We start from the raw sequence: 14,219 nt of genomic DNA on the forward strand, positions 1-14,219 counted from the left end.
TGGGACTGAACCCAATACCACATGGTTGATCAGATAACTTCCCTGCCACATAGCCATGCCTGTGTACATGTGTTATAACATTTTAGAATATAAAAAATAATAAAATAGAAGCAATATCTGAATTAAAAATATTTGAATCCAAGAGATATTGAATTCAGTCAGACATTTATGAAACCGATTTGATTTGTAACTAACTCTGCTTCCGCATTTCACTGTTCTATTCATAGAAACACACCCCGTACCCCTGCACGCCTCATTCAGGTTGATGAATTATGACATAGCTTTCTTTTCTTTCTTTCACTTTTTTTTTTCCGTTTCGAAGGGCAAATAAGTGATCAGGGTGTAAACAGAGATAAAAAGGCGATTTTTGATCTTCTATAGTCATTTTTATCTATGTCAGCTGATAATGAAATAACTGCAGTACTCCATGAATCTCATGACTTGTATTTCATTAGGATTGGAAAGTGTTTATTATTACTATAAAACATGACAACTGACAACTTTCTTGAGGTTTGTAATCTATCTTGTTTCTGTGTTTTCCCCACGAAAATTAAGACCTTACTTGGATTAATGTTTCATCCAAACTTGAATACAATGTCATGACTATAAAACAATGATCATACATATGTATCTCTGTTTCTCTTTCTCCCCATATATATATATATATATATATATATATATATATTTGTGCCAGTATCAATGTTTGTTATATGTGTACCTGTAGTGGTTAGCTTGTCTCCCTTCCTGGCTAGAAGTATGTCAGTGTATTTTAATCAGCTACTTTTGTACAAATATTCTGAGAAAAAGTGAACAATGAATATACATTTTGAACAATTGTGTGTGTGTATCTGTGTGTCTATATTTCTATGTGTATAGATATATGATGTACATACATTAGTGTTTGTATGGTTATGGATAAAAAGTCTTCTAAAGACATTAATCCCTCTACTACACTACTACACATTGACTCAAGTACACTTTCAGTTTAACAATATCAACATTGAAAAATAGTGTGATAGAGTAAAGGCAGGATATATATATATATATATATTATATATATATATTATATATATATATATATATATATAATAGCAATATATGTGTCTGTGTCACTTTCTGAGATATAAAAAGGATATACTAGCTTGTCTATCTGTCCTGTATGTATGTAATCATTAGTATTTAGTTTTATTTCTAGATTTCTTACCAACGGAGTTAGTCAGTTTCTAACCTAGAGCCATGGCTCCTTTCTTAGAATTTCAACACCATTCAGGATATTTGTACATGTTTGTATGTATATGTGCAAGTATTTAGAGTCAGATATGTCTCATTTTATCTATGTATACTCATACATATAAGCTGTATGTCTAGACATATGCATATGTACTTATATGCTAAACTTTGGAACGATTTACATATTTTGACAGTTCTATTGATGGCTTGTATCGGTAGTCTTCTAATTATCCTCTCTTTTCTGATTTTCAGAAAATTAATTTCTGAAGATTGGTGCTAAATTTTTTTTTATGTATCCTTGTACCCCCAATAATTACAGGTATGAATCTGAAATTGTAATCTAAGTGGAGTAGCTGTATATTTCTCAATAGTTCAGCGTGGGTGTTTTCTCTTTCATTGATCTTTAACTTTATGTTGACATCCACTGGGCAACAAATTTCCACTATTACACATCATTTCTCTTCATAATTTATCTCAAATCACAATATCTGGTCTATTATGTTTGCATTTAATTGAGGTTTTCACCAGTACTCTTTCATATTATGAGTGGTTACAGTCTAAGTGTGTGTGTGAATATCATTATTTTAACATCCACTTTTCCATGCTGGCATAGGCTGGATGGAGATTATTGAGGCAAATTCTCTACAGCAGGATACCCCTCCTATCACCAACCCTCTTCTATTTGCGACCAAAGTAATATTGCCCCTTGACCAGACATATTTTTACAAAATACTCAAAATAAATGACGCCTTGTATAATAGTGACACTCATGTACAACTACATGAGATCTTTGTATAAGGATACACAAATACACACATACTCACAGTTACAAACACACACACACATAAACACTTACACATACACATGTGTGTGTAAAAGTATGTTTATGTATATATATGATGATGATGTATAAAGTTTCCGTTTCCATGCCTACATGGGTCATGTGAGATTTGTTGAAGATTTTTCTGCAGCTAGAATCCCTCCCACTCACAAAGTCTTTCTGGTTTCTAAGCAAGCCAATATTTTCCAATGGCCAGAGATGTTTTCATGGAAGACTGAAAATGAGGATCACTGCTTATATGACAATGACACTCATTTATGTTTGGTGAATGACATGAAGACAAAGCTACATAAGCACACATCCACACACACACACACACAATGTGGCAGAATGCAGAACAGGCATGGTATACAGATAGATGATAGATGAGAACTTTAAATCCAACCCCTACATCCAGAGCTGGTACCTCCAGTGTCAAAAGTTAGCTATAAGAACAATCCTCATTGAGATGGTCTGGAAGTAGAATGATAAATAAAAACACAAGCTGGCTTAATACATATATCACAGTGTCACAGTATCGGCCAGACCATCTGATGCTGTTATACACCACTGTATAACACAATGCAGTTCCATCTCCTATCAATCTCTTTGCATCTGCTGGTTTGTTTATGTTTCTGTAGCTTAGTGGTTCAGCATAAGAGACTGAAGCATTCACTTCTTTCTTCTCTGTTTTTCTTTACTTGACGAAAGACCAACATCCTCTCAACGATTAGCCAGAGATGAGTTTTAAAATGAGAATATCTGAAATAAACTCGACTGCTCTCACAAGCAAGAATACTAAAAATGAACTCAACCACTCTCAAAAATTAAGTAAAAAAAAAAAACGGAAAAAATAATCTTGAATCCTTGTCTGGTACTGGATCAATCCCATTGAACTTTTTGATTCTTTGTTTATAATGTAAAATTAATTATCGTGTACTCTTATTTGTTTTTGTTGTTGGGATTTCTTTATCCTTTCTTTTCTTTTCTTTTTATTTTTGTTCTTGAAATCTAAATGGATATCTTTACCATGCTAACATAGGATTTACCTCTGGATTACACTGCTCTGAATTGATATTAATAGAATTAGAAGTCCATCTGAAAATAATAATGAAGTATTAATATTAATATTGATATAATTCAGCAAGCTGGCAGAATCATTAGCATGCCAGGCAAAATATTTAGTAGCATTTTGTCTGTCCTTATGTTTTGAGTTCAAATTCTGCTGAAGCCAATTTTGCTTTACAACCTTTTGCAGGCAACGAAATAAGTACCATTTAAGCATTGGGGTCAATGTAATCAATGTAATCAATTTATCCTCTCCCTGATATTGCTGGCCTTGTGCCAAAATTAGAAACCAACAGTAATATTAATACAAGAACACTCAGAGAGTGCAAACCTCCGCCAAGGCAACACCAACATCCTCTCAACGATTAGCCGGAGATGAATTTTAAAATGAGAATATCTGAAATAAACTCGACTGCTCTCACAAGCAAGAATAATACTAAAAATGAACCCAACCACTCTCAAAAATTAAGTAAAAAAAAAAACGAAAAATAATCCTGAATCCTTGTCTGGTATCAGATTGATCCCAAAATCTAATCAGTTTGTGCCAATCATGGAGCCAAATATCCCTGAAAGTTTCATCCAAATCCATCCAGTGGTTCATGAGATATCTTGTCCTTGGACAAACAAACAAATGCAACTGAAAACAATACCTCTGCCTTTACTAAGATGGAAGTAATAAGTGTAGGCCTGGCTGTGTGATCAAAGTGACTATGAAACCAATCAAAACCTTGTAAGTGGATTTCATAGATGGAAACTGAAAGAAGCCCACGATATATAATGTGTATGTGTGTGTGTGAGTGTGTGTGGTTGTTTCTCCTTATTTTGATATTGCATAATTTGTAAATAAAGCTCCACGAGGCTCCAGCAGGGATGGTGTCGAACCCTGCTGTACTCTTTCACCACAACTTTCTCTCACTCTTTCTTCCTGTTTCTGTTGTACCTGTATTTCAAAGGGCCAGCCTTGTTACACTGTGTGTCATGCTGAATGTCCCTGAGGACTACGTTAAGGGTACACGTGTCTGTGGAGTGTTCAGCCACTTTCACCAGCAAGCTGTTCCGTTGATTGGATCAACTGGAAACCTTGTCATTGTAAACAACGGAGTGCCACTATATATGTGTGTATGTGTGTGTGTGTTTATACACACACACACACACATATATATATATATATATATATATATATATATGTGTGTGTGTGTGTGAATGTGCATGACTTAGAGCGTTGGGCACACAATCATAAGGCAGTGAGTTCGATTCCTAGACTAGGCTGTGTGTTGCATTCTTGAGCAAGACACTCTATTTCATGTTGCTCCAGTTCAATTAGATGTAGAGATGAGCTGCAACATCACTGGTGCAAAGCTGTATCAGCCTTTGCCTCTCCCTTGGATAACATCGTTGGGGTGGACTGGGGAGTCTGGTATGCATGGGTGACTGTTGGTCTTCTATAAACATCCTTGCCCAGGCTTGTTTCTTGAAGGGGAACTTTCTAGGTGCAATCTCATGACCAAAGGAGGTGGGGCCATACACACATATATATATATATATATATCGTCATCATCATCCAGTGGTTTAAATCCGGGTTTTGTCCACATTAATGAGTGTGGCCGGATCTACCTCAATGCCATAGCAACCGAGGTAGGCAGGTGCAGCCCACCCCAACCTTTGGGCTGGCTGGTGCCCATTTTCTTTTGCTATCATGAGATTCTTTTGGAGCTGGATTTTCTACAGGGAGCATGCCCTTGCTTACCTCCATTTTCTGGACATGAGTGGTCCCGAAACCAAGGCCTCTACCATGATTTTTTAAGAAATGTGATGGAAAACTAGCTCAGGAAGGCAGGGACTCTACTCCCTGAGACACCTTTCGGAACCCCCCTACTTAGACACACACACACACACACACACACACACACACACACCTTATTTATGTAATGCTGAAATAGCTACTACAATTTGACAGAATTATCACAAGGATTGATGTATTTCTATTGTGGTTGTTTGGGGTTTTATTCACTGCACATATTATTTTTCATGTTGGTCTATGAATAATTCAAACAAAAAGTAATTTATACACATGGGAATAGATAAACTCTGCAGTAATGACAAAATAGCTGCTTCGTATATCTGCATGACTATACTGTCATGACACCAAATAATAAGTGTTTAAGTGAAGCTGACAGTCTTTTAATATCTTTGAATAGCTAATATGTGCTTTCCCTGCTGCAATCATTTTAGTTTAAAATCATGGTTTCAGCACAAAAATCACTTGCCTGGTAAGTATCCCTTTGAAACATTGACAGACTTCATGTTAAAATGAAGAAAAGTTTAGAAATTTCTTTTGGAACAGTGTATTTTATGACTTGTAGGGACACTGATTTCATTAAGCAAAGTATATAAAACGTTTTTTTTTTTAAATAGTAAATAAGTAAATTAAACGTTTTTTTTTTAATAAGTAAATTCTGTGTTCTACTGTGTTAGCAGTGCTATTATATCACTTGTTAAGGTTATCTGTACAGATTTTCTATAGAAATTATAGTGCTGGCTATAATTTCTATAGAAAGTCTATAGAGATAACCTTAACAAATGTAATTTTGAAGAATGTTTCTTATAGCATCATTGATATAATGACATTGCTTCAATTAACTGTAAAAATTAGTGTTGTGTCAAATAAAAACAAATGGACAAAACAGAGTCAAAGAGTAATGTTAGTATATTTACAAGAATCTAAGTTTGTCTGGGTTTCAATTCCCTGTTTGTTACCATTTGCTTTTTTTATCAGTTGTACTCTCGGAAAAAAGCTTCATTATAATTTCCTCTTTCTTTTCTTTACATTCCTATTGTTTGCCTATATGTAGATATGTTGATGTTCGTATGTTTTTGTTTCAGATTTTGAGATTTCCTGTTTATATGTTTTGGTGAATTTATGGTTTATTTGGTTTTAAATAGCTGTTATGTGTTTTGATATTTCACTTAGGTTTTGTAAGACTAATAACCCAGTGTAGAACTCAATGTACATATGTTTCAGAATAAAGTGTTTGCTGAGTATAAAGTTGTAATAAGAAAGAGAGATGACAAAGGGATGAATGATGAAGTTCATATGATAATCATTCATCACTTTTTCATCTTTCTTTCTTAATATCGCTCTACACTCATGCTGAAGAATATTCTACAGTATATTTAGATTTTTGCTACTAATTGATTCAGAAAATTAGAAAATAGCATATTCATAAACTCTTTAAACATTTCAAAAAAAAAATATATGTTTATGAAATTTCACAGTAAAACAGATATGGCTATGTGGTAAGAAATTTGCTTCTTAACCACATGGTTCCGGGTTCAGTCCCACTGCATAGGACCTTCTACCATAGCGTCAGGCTGACCAAAGCTTTGTTAGTGGATTCTGAAACATATATATATATTAATTATATGTATAAATATAAACAAACTAACATTTGTTTTGTTTTATAAGCATCAAAATGTGTATTGAACAACACAAATTAGATGATATTTTTTCCAATGCTAAATTGCCACTAGAGCAACAGGTAAAATTTGTCAACAACCCGTCATGAATTTGTCAGCAGGCAGTTTAGTTTAATGGTAAAGCACTCAGCTGGAGTCTTTGAGGGATATGGGTTCGTGTGCTATGGCTTGTTGTTGACAAATTTTTCTGCTTTATAAGGGTAATTTTCCCAGTTTTTCTGCTGTTTTAACAGCAATTCTGTGTTTGAAAGAAAATAATCTAATTTGTATCGTTCAATACACGTATTAAGTTCTACACTGATTTATTAGTCTCGCAATACCTAAGTGAAATATTAAAACACAAAAAACTCCCACCCGGAAGAGTTCTAACAGCTAATAATCCTTTGACATTGGAAAAACCTTATTTGGGAACTTCACTCAAGAACATACCTATACCACCAAGGTAGCAGTTATATATGTATGGATATCTGTATCATGGTATCAACCAGACATTCAAATACTGTTGTACACTGCAGGTCAAATTGCACTTCCTTGCAGTGCTGTAGCTTTCAAACAATGCCACCCCATTGGCTTGGCAGGCCAATAATACATAAATGACTGTGATTATGACATTCCCCCTAAACTGAGTGGCCTGGTGCAATGTGAAATGAAGTGTTTTGCTTGAGAACACAACACACCATGTGGCCCAGGAACTGAAACCATGAGCTTGCAATCATGAGTGCAAACACCCTAGCCATTAGGCTATGTACCTTCACATGTGTGTATAGGATATATGCTTAGAAAAGATTAGTTATATATAAAGAGAAATGAATTTTAATTCCCTTGTTTATCAATATTTATCATGTTTGTTACTTTTCTTCTTTTTTTTTTCAGACATCTGGGGTTGAAAAGAAAGAACACTTATATAAGATTCTTGTTATTGGAGAATTAGGAACTGGAAAAACAAGTATCATCAAACGTTATGTCCATCAATTCTTCTCCCAACATTACCGAGCTACTGTATCCTTTATATCATTACATTATTTTTAGTTATTTGGAGGCAGCATGCTAACAGAATTGTTAACACATCAGACAAAATGCCAAGCAGCTTTCTTCTATCCCTTTGCATTCTGAGTTAAAATTCTGCAAAGGATTCAACTTTGCCTTTCTTCCTTTCAGGGTCGATAAAGTATGTATCAGCTGAGCCCTGGACGCAATGCAATTGGCTCATTCCTCCCACTAAATTTGCTAGCATCATGCCAAAATTTAATATTCTTAAAATGCATAAAAACATATTACTGTGGGGTAAGAAGTTTGCTTTCCAACAACATGGTTTTGAGTTCGGTCTCACTGCGTGGCACCTTAGGATAACATTATCTTTGAAAGACCTGGGCTAACCAAAGCATCGTAAGTTGATTTCATGGATAGAAACTGAAAGAAGCCCATCATATATGTGTGAATGTGTGTGTCTGTCTGTGTTTGTATCTGGTTTGTCCCCAACAGACAACTAAAGCCAACTCCCGTCAAATTATCTAATCCATACCATCACAGAAATTGATGATGATGATGATGATTTTATATATATATATATATATATATATATATATATATAAAACATTAGTGTACATTTAAACACAAAAGAGGCGACCCTTAACAGGCAGCCTTATATGCTAGAAGTAGCAGTCAAAACGACTAAAACCACATTTAAGAGCAATTTCGAATATATATATGATGATGATAATGATTAGCTTTCCCTCACAGACAACTAATAATTTAAGAGTTTGGAAAAGAGACTGATAGAATAAGTACCAGACTTAAAAAAAAAAGTATTGGGGTCCATTCATTCAACTAAAATTTCTTTAGGCACTGCCCCTGCATGGCTGCAGTCTAGTCTGTGCATGAGGTGCATGTGTGTTCTATGGCCATGTTGATTCAGCATCTTTAACAGTGATTAGTTCATGCTGAAGAATGCTCTACAGTGTATTTAGATTTTTGCTACTAATTGATTCAGAAAATTAGAAAATAGCATATTCATAAACTTTTTAAACATTTAAGAAAAAAAGAAATGTTTATGAAATTTTACAGTAAACAGATTTGGCTGTGTGGTAAGAAATTTGCTACTTAACCACGTGGTTCCAGGTTCAGTCCCACTGCATAGGACCTTCTATCATAGTATCAAGCTGACCAAAGCTTTGTTAGTGGATTTGATGGATGGAAACTGTAAGAAGCTTATTGTATATGTGTGTGTGTGCCTGTGTCTTTGTGTCTGTGTTTGCCCCCCCCCCACCGCTTGACAACCAGTGTTTGTATGTTTACGTTCTCATAACTTAGCAGTTCAGCAGTTCAGTGTAAATAGACCAATAGATTAAGTACCAGGCTTACAACAAAAAAAAAGAGTACAGGGGGTCAAATCACTACAGCTCGAGATCTGTTTTAATCTCTCCATCATACTTTAACTTATCACCAGACACTAAACCACCTCCTCAATACTAGTCCTGCTTTGGTTGAGGAGGTGAGTGTCTTACAAGTTATTTGGTGACCTTGCTGAAGCTGGTGCCATGGAAAAAGCACCCAGTACACTTTGTAAAGTAGTTGGTATTGATAAGGGCTTCCCAGCTGTAAAAACTATGCTAAAGCAAATGGCAGAGCAATAACTATACTGAGAAGTAATGTTTATTGCCACTTTAACCTGACTGTTCTGTAGGAACCAATGTTACTACCATTTTAACCCCAGGAGGACACCTTTTCCAGCTGGTTATTCAAAGCAGTCTGCATTCGATATATATTGGAGGCAGGGGAGAGAACTCCTACCATCTTCAAGCCGTGAGACCACTAGACCTTACGGTTTTGAGCTCTTTGTGCTCATCCTAAGTAGCGCATTCTCATCCACTAGAGATAACAGTAGTTCACTCTTGCTCACAATATATATATATATATGTATGTATGTATGTATGTATGTATGTATATCGGGTGCAGATTGCATCGAATAACCATCTGGAGGAGGCATCCTCCTGGGGTTAAAATGATAGTAGTGTTGATTCCTGCAGAACAGCCATATTGAAGTGGCAAATAAGCATTACTTATATTGTGTGTTAAAATAAGAGAAGGATATGTTATAGTCTTATTCCAAATCATCAGAATCTATCAATTAATAGCAATTCTTAAATTTGATATTTCCTTTTGTACAGGTTTCTTACTTTTAATTTCGCTTCCTTAACAATTGTCTACAGATAGGTGTTGATTTTGCACTAAAAGTCATTAGTTGGGATGCTGACACACTTATCCGATTGCAATTATGGGACATTGCAGGTAAAATATAGATTATTTATTTTTGATTTCATTCTATCCCATTTTAGTTACACACTGTCATACTTCTGTTTTGAGAGTTTCATACATCAGATACATACTGCAACATGTCAGTTACATACTGTGACATTTCAGTTACACAGCATTTTAGTTACATAAAATTTCAGTTACATAACACTTAAGCCACATGCTATAAAAATTCAGTTACATATTACAACACATCAGTTACATGCAATGAAGGCATGCAGCCAAATAGTTAGAGTATTTGGCTCATGATCATAAGGATGTGAGTTCAATACCCAGCAATGTGCTGTATCCTTAAGCAAGACATTTTATTTCACATTTCTCCAGTCAACTCAGCTGGCAAAAATGAGTAGTACTAGTATTCCAAAGGGCCAGCATTGTCACACTCTGTGTCACGCAGAATCTCCCTAAGAACTACATTAAGAGTACATGTGTCTGTAGAGTGCTCAGTCACATGCACATTAATTTCACGAGTAGGCTGCTCTGTTGATCAGATCAACTGGAATCCTCAATGTCATAACAGACAGAATGCCAGTGTATATGTGTTAGTGTTACCTTATCTTGACATCACATGATATGGAGATGACAGAGGACCAAGATGTGTGGTGCATTGCTGTACTCAAGAAGACCCACATACCACAACAGAATTGAGATCCTAAAACTAAGGTGCCATGTAAAAAGCATTGATGTGAGTGCTAATGCCATACAAAATGCACTGGTGATGGTGCCATGCAAAAAGCACCCAGTATACTCTGTATAAGGGTTGGCACTAGGAAGGGCATCCAATCATAAAAACTAAGCCAAAACAGACCATGGACTCTGTTGTGGACCCTGGCCTTGCTGGTTTCTGTTAAGCTGCCAAAATCATGCCAGCATGGAAAATGGATGTCAAATGTTGATGATGATGATGACGACGATGACGGTGACGACGATAATGATGATGATGCAAGCAAATCTTCTGCAAAAGCAGGCTTAGCTTGGGTGGACTGTTACCTTTCTCCATTGTCAAACAGTTGAGTAAGCAGAGACTGTGTGGAAGCCCATTAGATGGTTTGTGCCTGTAATTTGAACATCTAGCCTTTTCACACTGAGCCATGCTGATTCTAGTTTTTATGTTAAGAATACATATGTCTGTGGAATATTCAGTCATTTATTTACTTATTTATTTACTTATTTATTCAGTGAGCAGGTAATTTAGTTGATTTATTAGTGTAGTCATTATTGACACTAGCAGAGATCCATTACATCTACCGTACAAGATTGATTGCTTCAAGCCATCCACATTATTGGCTTGCTAGCAGAGCCACATGCGCACCAGACAAAATGTTTCATGCATTTCTTCAGGCTCTTTATGTTCTGAGTTCAAATACCACTGAGGTCAACTATGCCTTTCATCCTTTCAGGGTTGATAAAATGAGTACCAACTGAGCACTGAGGACAACATGATCAAATCAACTAACTCCCTCCCACAAAATTTCAAACTTTGTTCCTATACTAGAATTGACTATACACATGAAAATACAAAAGATACTAAGAATTTCTGACAAGCTTGACTTTATCAGCAACATCAGTATTTTCCATCTCTAATGATGATGATCATCATCATTTAACGTCCGCCTTCCATGCTAGCATGGGTTGGAAGATTTTGACTGAGAGCTGGCAAACCAGATGGCCGCACCAGGCTCCAATCTTGATTTGGCAGAGTTTCTACAGCTGGATGCCCTTCCTAACGCCAACCACTCTGAGAGTGTAGTGGGTACTTTTACGTGCCACCTGCATGAGGCCAGTCAGGCGGTACTAGCAATGACCTCGCTCGAATCTTTTTACACATGCCGCCAGCACAGGTGCCAGTAAGGCGACGTTGGTAACAATCACACTCGAATGGTGCCCTTTTACGTGCCACCGGCACGGAGCCAGTTGGCTGCTCTGGCAACGATCACGCTCGGATGGTGCTCTTGGCATGGTAAACTTTATCTGTCACTTGGTTCAACATCACCACGTAGTACCACTTTTAGTGGAGTTCATCCTGTTGCAATAATCTGAGTCAAGTCTCTGAATTGAGAATATCATCTTCTTTCCCTCTCATCAATCTTAGAGGTTCTGTAAAAAGGCTGTAGGTACTGTCTTCCTTCTTAGCTAAAAACATAAATACAATAGGAGAAGTTGCCTCTCTCCAAAAAATACTCTGAATATCAAAGTATGACATTTCATGTACACTGCTGAGATATCAACAAATTTATCTAAGCAAAACTCTGGTGTATAAATATTCTGAATATCAGTGTAAATATGCCATATGAGTAATTATCTCATGAGTTGTATTGACACTGCAACACAGATAAGAAAAGATGTATTCCTTTAATGACTAGCAATTAAATTTGATAGCATTTTGAAGAGGGTCTGCTTGTCATACCAGAGCAAGAGATATTAAACTGCCACATAATGAATATTGGTTCTTTCAAAGTAATGTGAAAGATGAAATGTATCAATAGTAGCTGCCCTTTAAGATTAACAAAATATTAATTTTGTATGGAGTATGAAGTTACAGCAAGAAATATTTATGAACAGTATCATCTTCATCAGTGGTTTTCAACTGGAGTCTACACAACCCTTGGGCAGAGGGGTCCATATAAGATTTAGGTTTTAAAAATTATGCCCAATAAATTGGTCATATTTCTACTTTTCATACAATTAAACTAGCAATTTTTTTTTATTCAGTTCCTAAAAATATTTAATTATAAAGATATAATGGGAATTTTAAACTTCAAATAGCTATAGGGGTCCAATAGAGTAAAATAGGAATCAAAGGGGTCCATAGAAAAAATATAGTTCAGAGCCACTGATCTACATCAATAAACCTTACATTTTAACCTAGCAATAAGCATGAAGGCATCTATATTTTAACTGACAAGAAATACTGATGGAATATCCAAATTAAAAGATCCATCAGATTCTTTGGTGAGGTATTGTTTTCTGGGAGAAAATGCAAAAAATGCATGCTGCTATGGAAGGTAACTTTCCTGCTAATGGGAATATTACATATAATGTCAAGACAGCAAGTTGGCAGAGTCATTAGCACACCAGGTAAAATGCTGCTAAGAATTTTGTCTGCTTTTATATTCTGAGTTCAAATTCTGCCAAGATTGTTTTTGCCTTTCATTTTTTGGAGGTTGGTAAAACAAGTAGCAGTTGAGTACTGAGGTCACTGTAATTGACTTACTCCCTGTCCTGAAAATCCTGTACCAAAATTTGAACCAATTTTACATCCAATGTCAGCTATATATAAACAATGACATTAAATACTCTGATAGGTTTCAGTTTTCTCCTATAAGAAATAAGTGTACAATGTCACGTCACCAAATATTTTATGATAATCTTAAGGAGTTGTTCTTACAGAGATAGCCTTGTTTCATCAAATAGAACAAATTTAATTCAAATAAAAAGAAAATAAAAAAATAATTTCTCTATGTATATTCTGTACGAAGTTATCTGACATTTATCAATGAGTTTTTATGTCAAAGAGTCTATTAGTTACATTTCTTTTTCCACTCCAATATGCTTGTAATCTGTAATGTTTTTTTTCTAAACATTAACTACACAGGTCAAGAACGATTTGGTAACATGACACGAGTGTACTATAAAGAGGCTGTTGGAGCATTTGTAGTGTTTGATGTAACAAGGGTACCAACATTTGAGGCTGTGGTTAAATGGAAAAATGACTTAGACAGTAAGGTTCAGTTACCAGATGGCAGCAATATACCATGTGTATTACTAGCAAATAAGGTAAGTCAATATTTCATCAAGTTTTTTTTTTCTAACACTCTGTTGACTATGACAATGATAGTTTCAGTTGATCCAATCAATGGAACAACCTATTCATGAAATTAATGTGCAAGTGACTGAGCACTCCACAGACACTTGTACCCTTAACATAGTTCTTAGGAAGATTCAGGATGACAGAAAATGAGACAAGGCTGGCCCTTTGAAATACAGCTTCTACTCATTTTCACCAGCCGAGAGGACTGGAGCAGTGTGAAATAAAGTGTCTTGTTCAAGGATACAATGTGCCCCAGGAAATCAAACTGATGACCATACAGTCATGAACTGAGTATCCTTAATACTAAACCACAAACCTTTGCCAATTACAACTTTAAATAACCTGAATCCTTCATTCACACTATGCCAAACCTATGGCTTCAAAATACTTGATCCACCAGAACTCAGCTATCGCGGACAATGCCAAATTCAATATTTTGATGGCAGATCTTGTCAGAATAATGCGAAATGTGTCCCACATGCGTGACCTGACAGAGTTAAA

The 14,219-nt window shown here is 35.7% G+C and overlaps 1 protein-coding gene across 7 annotated transcripts in view; it reads left to right on the forward strand.

Annotated features, from left to right (window-relative positions):
- Positions 1-14,219, forward strand: part of LOC115215937 (ras and EF-hand domain-containing protein homolog) — a 60,727-nt gene that overhangs the window by 30,204 nt on the left and 16,304 nt on the right. For all 7 annotated transcript variants that reach the window (XM_029785302.2, XM_036505953.1, XM_036505952.1 and 4 more), the window contains 3 exons: positions 7,469-7,594; positions 9,805-9,883; positions 13,503-13,684. In XM_029785302.2, coding sequence (XP_029641162.1) covers positions 7,469-7,594; positions 9,805-9,883; positions 13,503-13,684 — 387 coding nt within the window. The remainder of the gene's footprint in view (positions 1-7,468; positions 7,595-9,804; positions 9,884-13,502; positions 13,685-14,219) is intronic.

This window comes from Octopus sinensis, linkage group LG9, assembly GCF_006345805.1.
Source record: "Octopus sinensis linkage group LG9, ASM634580v1, whole genome shotgun sequence".
NCBI lineage: Eukaryota > Metazoa > Mollusca > Cephalopoda > Octopoda > Octopodidae > Octopus > Octopus sinensis.